This window comes from Panulirus ornatus, chromosome 16, assembly GCF_036320965.1.
Source record: "Panulirus ornatus isolate Po-2019 chromosome 16, ASM3632096v1, whole genome shotgun sequence".
Taxonomy (NCBI): Eukaryota; Metazoa; Arthropoda; class Malacostraca; order Decapoda; family Palinuridae; genus Panulirus; species Panulirus ornatus.
Genome location: NC_092239.1, coordinates 35,826,976 through 35,836,492, shown reverse-complemented (window position 1 = coordinate 35,836,492; position 9,517 = coordinate 35,826,976). Strand labels below are relative to the sequence as shown.

At 46.8% G+C, this 9,517-nt stretch overlaps 1 protein-coding gene across 3 annotated transcripts in view; it reads left to right on the top strand.

Moving 5' to 3' along the window:
• The window catches only part of LOC139754255 (uncharacterized), a 413,413-nt gene that overhangs the window by 149,457 nt on the left and 254,439 nt on the right, over positions 1–9,517 (top strand). The window contains exon 1 of one of the 3 annotated variants that reach the window (XM_071671597.1): positions 1,131–2,349. The exons of the other annotated variants lie outside the window; for them this stretch is intronic. Within the exon in view, the coding sequence (XP_071527698.1) occupies positions 2,180–2,349 (170 nt within the window). The 5' untranslated portion in view covers positions 1,131–2,179. Of the gene's footprint in view, positions 1–1,130; positions 2,350–9,517 lie in introns of those variants that run through there. 3 annotated transcript variants of the gene reach the window in all.

The following is a 9,517-nucleotide window of genomic DNA, read 5'->3' as shown; positions in this document are numbered from 1 at the left end:
AAGAATTACTGTATCAGGACATAACTACTTTACATGTCTGTCTTTCTCTCTGCCTTCTTGTCTATTCTGGGTTTTCTTGGCAGTATATTTGATCTTATAGAGAATAATGATATTCAAATGAAAGAGAAAAAGACGTGCTTTGTATTTCCCTGCGACTGGAACCTTGAGATATCCAGCTCGCCATCTTGTTCCCACAGCGTCAGCGGTAATGCAGTTAACGAGTGCGTGTGATTGGGAGGTGTGCAAGAGAAAACGACGAAAGGTAAAGAGTAGGATGTAGGTGATGGAAAGAGGGGTAAATGAGGACAGTCCCACAGCCATACCATTACCCTTGGCAAGGATGATGGACTAGGATGAAGAGCCAAGGTAGAGGATCAGGATTAAGGGCTTAGATGGGTGTCTGGATCAGGACGGATTGCTGGATAGCTGGAACGGATGACTGGACAAAATAGAGAGCCAAGTTGGAAAGTCGGATGAAGGGAGAGATTGAATGGACAGGACGGCGGAGTAGGGTGAGCAGCTGGATTGAGGGAGAGAATGAAGGATGGAAGGAATGAATGAATGAACAAAATGAAGTGACCGGGATGTTAGGCCAGGATGGAGGATCAAGATGGATGAATAGGATAGAGTTTCATGATGGAGGACAGTTAACAGTTGACGAGGAGAGACTGCTAGATTGAGTGGTCAAAACAGAGGAACTGGAGAGGATAGACGATTAAGATTAGGATGAAGGATGTTAAGGATAGAGGGTGTAGATAGATAGGGAGGGAGCCTGGATGGAGGATGGTTAGGAAGAGAGGACAAAAGTAAAGGGGTAGGAAGACAAGAAGGGAGGAATAAAGACCAGGATAGAGGATAGAGAGGGAGGGAGAGGGCACTGGGATGGAGGGCAGGAAAGGAGGGAGGTAGCATTGGATTGGCGGGAGGGAGGGGCCAAGATAGGGTGGAAGGAGGAAAAGATAGTCACGATAGAGGAAGGACCTGAGGGCTAGGATGGAAGGAAGAAGGGAGGGCCAGGATGAAGGTCCGAGATGGAGGGAGGGAGGGAGGGCCGGTGTGCGGCGGGAACAGTGAAAGTGGCGTGTGTTGGTCTGGGCCCGGCAGGTCGGCGGCCACTCTGTTAGTCGTGCTCCGGACGCCATTCTGGCCACACTAGTTACCCGCGCCCGCCCGCGGCTCCACGCGCGCGCCTCCCACGCCCACACTTCCGCCCAAGCACCCCGCCACGCCCACCTCAACACCGGAAATCTCATGTTAATACACTATCAGTAATTCCCTCCCCGTAGAGCGCGCGGAAAAAAAATATTCAGGTGATTTCAACGCTTGGGTAGGGAATTATCCTCGTGGACTTAACTATTATTGCGGCGTTTTGCCGCCGCCGCCGCCCACCGCCGCCCGCGTCGCCGCCCGCTCGCGAGGGGCACCACGCACAAGTAGTGACGTCACTGTGACGCCAGCTCAAGGCCGCCTCGGGGGGTGGAGCAGCCCCAGCGGGACGCCGAGCGTGGCACTGCACCGAGACCTGACCAGTCACACGCCGCCCACCACCCGCACCGCACCAGGGCAGCCCCACACACACACACACACACACCCGCTGGCCATCGCTGCTCCTTGTGCGCGACGCTGCCGACCGCTTACTCTGCCCGTGTGGGCCAACACCCACCCAAACTCTGCTCTCAACTCCTGACACCAGCCGAGACTTCTCTGGAGTGTGTCTTTTGGAATAAGGAGCAGTCATGTTCGTCTGAGAAAAAGAAAATAGATTTCTCGTCCGTCGGAGACTTCGCGTGACTATAATGACTGTGGGTGATAGGGAATACCTGTGTGCGAGTCTACAGTAAAGTTTGAACTTTGGAAACTTCATTATTTTTTTAAAGTCTGAACTTTGAAACGTCAAGTAAGAGTCTGAACTTTGAAACGTCAAGTAAGAGTCTGAACTTTGAAACGTCAAGTAAGAGTCAGAACTTTGAAACGTCAAATAAGAGTCTGAACTTTGAAACGTCAAGTAAGAGTCTGAACTTTGAAACGGATTGTTACGAATAGAAGCATAAAATTCTGGCTTGCGAGCTTTATTAGAAAGGAAAAAAAATATTAAAAAAGAATTCGTTGTACCTATTGTGCCGTACGCGTTGCAGTGATTCTCTGTTTGCCGGAGTGTTAGTGCGAGAAACCAGTGACGATGTACCGCGTAAGGACAGTGTTGCTCGTGGCGTTGCTCGGCGCCTCCTTAGCAACCTCCTCCTCCTCCTCCCCGGAGGAGCTCCCAGCCACACACACCCAAGATGTCGAGGAAAAGATACCGTCGCAGGGAGGAGACATCCTCTCGCGGTTCACCAGACAGGCTGAAAGGTGAGTTGCTCGAGGGAACAGCCTCTTAAAAAGACGGTGGTTGTCGCGTGGGCTGGTTCTCGCTGTCTTGGTCTGTACACTCGCTGATGACCTGCTGCCGTTGGTGGGTAGAGACCAAGCCCCCCCTCGCCACAGGGGCATCAAGGCTCATTCATATGCACCCCTGTATGGACTCGTACTCGAGGCGTCTTTCGTTGTATATTTCCAAATCGCTTCCGCGAGACAATCGTCATTACACTACTACTCGGCCACTATCTCGCCCCGTTACCATGACCCGAGCTGAGGCTAAGACTTGTAGGGCCCGAATTCTCTCTCTCTCTCTCTCTCTCTCTCTCTCTCTCTCTCTCTCTCTCTCTCTCTCTCTCTCTCTCTCTCTCTCTCTCTCTCTCCCCTCGTGTTCGCTTGGATGTGGGGGTTTATACGGGTCTTCGTGCATGATCGTTGGGGTGAGTTATGATGACCTGCGTTGCTGGGGGAGGTTAGAGCAGTACGGGAGAGCATGGCTTGGGCCTCTGGGACGAGTGTTTGCGAGGGAGAGGTAAGCGTTGAATGGCAGGGATCCTCCTGCTGCTGCTGCTGGCCTCCAGTCGCTGCTACTGCTAACCTACACCTGTTAACGGCTCCTCACTCACCTCTCTCTCTCTCTCTCTCTCTCTCTCTCTCTCTCTCTCTCTCTCTCTCTCTCTCTCTCTCTCTCTCTCTCTCTCTCTCTCTCACAGTCTTCTTCGTAGTCTTGTAGCCTTCTCTGGCCTCCTTGCTCCTCTCTTATTCAAGTCTATTCTCTCATTTTCATTCATTTCTTTCCTCATTCATTGTTTTCAGTCTGATTCGTTTAGTCTGGTCTCGCTCAAGATGTCTCTCATCTGTTCTCGCTTGTGTCGTGTTCTCGTCGTCCGCTCACTCTCTTCACTTTATCCCCGATCGAGACTTCGTCTCGCTCAGTCATCCCTCTCCTCGGCCCACTCCCACACCGTCCTCCCTCACCTTGCTTCTCTTCCCACTGTGACCCTCTTCTGTTTCCCACAGCCTCTCTCTCTCTCTCTCTCTCTCTCTCTCTCTCTCTCTCTCTCTCTCTCTCTCTCTCTCTCTCTCTCTCTCTCTCTCTCTCTCTCTCTCTGTCTCACAGTTTCTTCAAAAAGGGAATCTTAGTTTTCTTTTATATATATTCTAGAACTGTAATCTAGTTTTTTCTCTATATATTCTAGCACTGTTTTCTCAGGCTGTGGCCTCAAGCGGGTTAGATTTCATCTTAGAAGTGAGTAGTTTTCTCTGCTAGAACTTGGAGGGGTTTTTTATCTGCTTGACTCAGGTTTCTTTCGTCTAGAATACGAGTTGTCTAGCCCGTGAGTCAGGTGTCGTGTTTAGAGTTGGCTCACGGGGAAGTGGGTTTGTTCAGAACTGAATTTTAGAAGAGCGAGTTTTCCAGTTAGTTAGAAGTGTGGGTTTTCTTTTGGCTGGCTGTCCGTTTTCTAGCTTAGAACCGAGTTTTCTGTGCTAGAAACAAGTTTCACTTAGAACCGAGTTTCACTGGTAGAAATGAGTTTCGCCTAGAACGGAGTTTTCTGTGCTAGAAACAAGTTTCACTTAGAACTGAGTTTTCTGTGCTAGAACTAAGTTTCACTTAGAACCGAGTTTTCTGTGCTAGAAACAAGTTTCACTTAGAACCGAGTTGTCTTTGCTAGAACTAGTTTCACTTAGAACCGAGTTTTCTCTGCTAGAAACAAGTTTCACTTAGAACCGAGTTTTCTGTGCTAGAACTAAGTTTCACTTAGAACCGAGTTTTCTCTGCTAGAACCCAATTTCTTGGCCATATAGCGTTTTCTGTTAGCCCTGAGATTTACTTGAAATTGGCTTCTTCAGCTGGAACTGTGCTTTCTCTGTAATATTAGGGTTTTTTCTGGTTTTTATTAGTAGAACTAAGCTTTCTTTTTCAATTAGATTATGACCACAGGAAGACTAATTTTATATTGGAGATTAAATTCTTCGTTGAGAAGTAAGCTCAATTCCGTTATCATTTCGTGTTACTGATTAGAATCGTGATTTCGTGATGATGATATTGCTCTCGGTGGCATAGTTACGGGTTTCATATTTCGATATCTGAGTTCGAGAATCCTGGCACTCGTGCATCTGTTCCCCCCCTCCTTCCTTAGCATCTTCCTCATACGTCTTAAGACGATCGCTTCAGTGCTCATGGATCGGTAGACCTGCTCTCGTTCCTGGGCATTGGTTTTTGGAGGATGGATGATGGCCGATGCGCACGTAGCCACGTCTATAACGATATACAAATCCAGTTCATTAATATACTTGCCTTCAGACCAGGCGACTCATGGGTTCCTGCCAATAAAGTCGACTTTGTCTTTTACGTCGAGGCATGGCTGGTAGAACTGTCTATTTGGCTCCCGAGTTATGGAGAGAGAGAGAGAGAGAGAGAGAGAGAGAGAGAGAGAGAGAGAGAGAGAGAGAGAGAAATCACAATGCATTTTATGTTGAGTAAGTTTGAGGGGGGGGGGACGTGAGGTACCTAACTACTCAAACGACTTATAACTTGATTGGTCCAGTGAATAGCGTCACAGTTAGGATCGCTTTCCTCTTGTGAGCAGCAAGTCGTGCTGCTCACACCTACGCACACACTGCAACTGCCCTGAATATCAGGCAAAACTTTAAAACTTAAGTGGTTTTTTTTTTGGCCGTGACTGAAGTCTAACCTCAGTTTCAGTCAGATGTTTTAATTTCAGTGTGAGAAAATTTATACTGAAGTTTTAGTCAAATGTTTTAATTTCAGTGTGAGCAAATTGTTACTGAAGTTTCAGTCAAAAGTCTTAATTTCAGTGTGAGCATAATTTCACTCAAGTTTTAGTCAAAAGTTTTGATTTCAGTGAGCAGATTTTTTTTTTACCGAAGTTTCAGTCAAAAGTTCTAATTTCAATGTGAGCAGATTTTTATTATTGTTATCAAAAGTTAACTACATCGTGAAGGTAAGATCGGATGGGATTCATACAGTGATATGTGAGCACGAAAGAATTGAGAGAAGCGAGATGCTCCTTGAGGATATAAGAGATAATGAACCTTAATTAACTTGTGCTCCAGTACCGTACGTGGTGATTCCCATTTGCGAAGACCTCGAATTACGTCCGACCACAAGAATATGAAATGATACTCGTTGATTACAAGCCGTAAAAGGCTTGGAATAGTTCGTGTTTAAGTTGTGGATTATGTGCCTTCATTCGTACACTTAGGTATACATATAGTTCCAGGTTAAGAACAGACTTCGGTTAAAGTATTGTCCCGCTAATGTTCCCTCAGAGTGAGTTCACTCACACTCCAGATCAGCAAAGCTGAGGAGAATCTGAAGGTCAGCCAAGCACAGGTGCTTGAAGCTGTAGCAGACTCAAGACAGATGTGTGAGTGTATCCACATTTCAGACCGCAGGGTGTAGTTTAAGGGCCCAAACCAGAGAACTCAGTCACTCAGTCTTCACTGTAAGGAACTTGGCAAGGTACAGTTGATAGTGCATTAAAAGAACCTGTTACCTGTATACGTCGCGGGAGTGAAAAAAGGTATTACATGCGGGACTGTTGTTGAGGCAAGCCTTGTGTATCGAGGAATAACTCGCCTCTTTCAAAACAGGTGATATATTTTTCTTTTCTTTCGTACTATTCGCCATTTCCCGCGTTAGCGAGGTAGCGTTGAGAACAGAGGACTGGGCCTTTGAGGGAATATCCTCACCGGGCCCCCTTCTCTGTTCCTTCTTTTGGAAAAAAGAAACGAGAGGGGAGGATTTCCAGCCACCCGCTCCCTCCCCTTTTAGTCGCCTTCTACGACACGCAGGGAATACGTGGGAAGTATTCTTGCTCCCCTATATACATGCACATATTCATATATATATATATATATATATATATATATATATATATATATATATATATATATATATATATATATATACTGCACAGTAAGCCTGTTCACTTCAGAGCCTTGTTGATTTTGAAGACATTTTCTCTGACATTTATATGAAAGTGTGGAATGTACAGCGAAGTAGTGGGGTCCTCGTCAGTAGTGTGGTATACAATGATGGCACGAAAGACGGGTCTGTGGTGACGTGCGAGTGAGGGATTTTCCTGGCCAGCCTCGTGTCCTATACCTTCTGCAAGGGTGTACACAGGCCCTCCTCCCGGGTCCTATCGCGACGGACGTAGGACGGTAAGTGACTGAGGTGTGCAACTCCTGTGACAGGCGTTACAGCCTATGTGATGCTGGCAAAGTATGAGGTGGCTTGGCCTCCCTCCCACACCCGTGGTGTCAATGGGTTGTCGTTGGGGTGTAGCAATGCCTCGTCCCGTCTGCTCCACACCTCACCTCGAGGTTGTCTCGTGGGAGGCCTCGATTCCCACGCCTTGTGAGGTTGAACCATGCAGGTGTAACGTGTGTCGATCTGGGCCCCTACCTCGAACCCGTGTTACCGTGCAGTTGTGTGTGCCAGTTTGCCCTGAGGGACAGGGCGAGGGTGGTTATTAGCGTGTCCGACTTAGAAACATGTTATAAATGCCTTCTGATGAGGGGGCGAGTTGTACGTAATGTCCGGAAGATGAAAAAAAAAAAAAAAAAGAATCGATCGGGTTAATACACGAGACAAATTAGGCATTTTATTCGAAGCGTTTCATAAGATTCCTTTTAAGTCACAGCGAACGCCAGCGGCTGTAGACGTTCTCTCCTGTGCTGGTTTTATTTCTTCGTCTGTGTGTGTGTGTGTGTGTCTGTGTGTGTGTGTGTCATTCTTATCTGTGTGTTAGGGGGTAGAAAGTTTTGCACTCGTGTCGGCCCATTTCTTAACCTTGTACATATATCCTGTGTCTTTAGTCCCATGTAAACACACACACACACACACACACACACACACACACACACACACACACACACACACACAGGCACACAGGCATATGTCAGGTACCTTGTGTCGTGTGTGTGTGTGTGTGTAAAGATTCACAATGCCCACACCTAAAACAAGGTCTCTTCAAGCCGAGTGTGTGTTCCCGGGGTGCCATTATTGGCACAGGTCAGGTGTGTATTCTCGGGGTCACATTTCCAGCAGTAGTCGTGTGTGTGTGTGTGGGACTTGATGGTCTCTTGTCTAGTGTAAGATACGAAATCTTTTTCGAGTTGGTAATTTGGGCTTAAGAGCTATCATATGTCAGGGTCATAAAGGCCGTCAAGGTCAGGTTATAATCAAGAGAAGAAAAAATGTCTTCAACACCTACTATGGTTGGGGCCCTTCCTGAGTCAAGGTGCCTTCATCATCATATATATATATATATATATATATATATATATATATATATATATATATATATATATATATATATATGTATTGTTATTGTTATTTCATGTGTGGCGGGGTAGCGATGGGAATGAATAAAGGCAGACTATGTGTATATATATGTATATGTCTGTGTGTGTATATATATATATGTATACGTTGAGATGTATAGGTATGTATATTTGCGTGTGTGGATGTGTATGTATGTACATGTGTATGTGGGTGGGTTAAGCCCTTCTTTCGTCTGTTTCCTTGCGCTACCTCGCAAACGCGGGAGACAACGACAAAGCAAAATATATATATATATATATATATATATATATATATATATATATATATATATATATATATATATATATATAAACACCCTCGGGTGTTAAGGATGATTGTGTGACCACATAACACCCACTGTGTATGTAGCCCATTTTCTTCAAGCCTTTCTTTATCAAATGTTAAGTTTCAACCGAATTGCTGCCTATACTTAACTGTTATTTATCGATTTATTTATTCATTTATGTTCCTAATGACGTGTTATTTTTTTTTTTTCCATACCGGGCTACACTAGGAGGGGCTGGCGCGTAGCGCACACCGTAGAGGGAGAGAGAGAGAGAGAGAGAGAGAGAGAGATTGTTTTTCATACCCCAGGTTGCCACAGGCGAAATCTGCCGCTTGTCTTCCTGTATTCAAGCTTACCTAACAAGTTTAAAAGAAGTTGATCTTTAAGCTCAGCTCACCGTCAACCCTGAAATTCAGACAGATTTTGCTGACTGAATGCTCGTTCTGTTATCACCAGATAAACGTACATATCCTCTTTCCCTTAATCCATTTGTAACCGTAGTTTTCTACGTGATGGAAAACGTGCAAAGGGGGACGCAATTGCCGACGAAAACACGCCGCGAGGAAAGTTTTGTCCCCGTAAGCTTTGAAAGAAAACGAGAGGTCACTTTCATACAGCGGGGACTTAAGTTCGGGGTCGCTTGGCACCGAGGTGGTTAGCAACGAGGCTAGATGTCGGGCGGGTGCGTGCCGTCTGGTGTCATGTCTTGACACGGGTGGATAAGATGGTAGGGTGAGGGTGGTCTAAGGTCTCTTCCCCTCACTGGCGTGAGTAGGGTGAGGTACGTGTACGTGTTCCTCGCTTGCGTGGGTAGGGTAAGGACCATCTGGTACGCGTCGTTCGTTAGGGTGAAAACCAGGTGTGGTCTGTGTGCTCTACCAGCATGAGGTAGGTGGCTAGGTGTGACTTCAGCATGGGTAGGGTGCTAGGGTTAGGGCCAGCACGGGTAGGGTGCTCGGGTGATGATTAGCTGGCGCCTCTGCCCTCCCTCACCATGAGGCTAGCTAGGGTACTAGGGTAAGGGCCATCGTGAGGTAGGGTGCTCGGGTGAAGATTAGCTGGCGCCTCTGCCCTCCCTCGCCATGAGGCTAGCTAGGGTGCTGGCATAGCCACACCCTCACCTTTCATCATGTCATCCTCTGATCGCCAAGTGTTTGCTTAACCTGACCGGGCGTTGCGTGAGGCAGAGTAGAAATGAGAGCATGGGCCAAGAGAGTGGTACTTGACAGCCACGGAAGTCCTGGCTCCGTCAGGTTCGTAAAGCATACCAAATATGTATCCAAAGTTTGTTTTAAAAGCATGAATAATCCTGTTGGTTTAGTCCCCGTAGTTCTTTTTTGATAAGCCATTTTTTCCCTGGGGTGACCAAGAGAGAGACCTTGAAAGCTCTGCAGCATTCAGGGTGTATCAAGGTACCTGTGTGTGCGCATGCGCGTCCACTAAGCCCTTTGTGAGGTTGGCTTCGGCTTTTGTGTTCTCTCTCTGGAGGCAAATGGCGCGGACATTCGTGTCCTGTG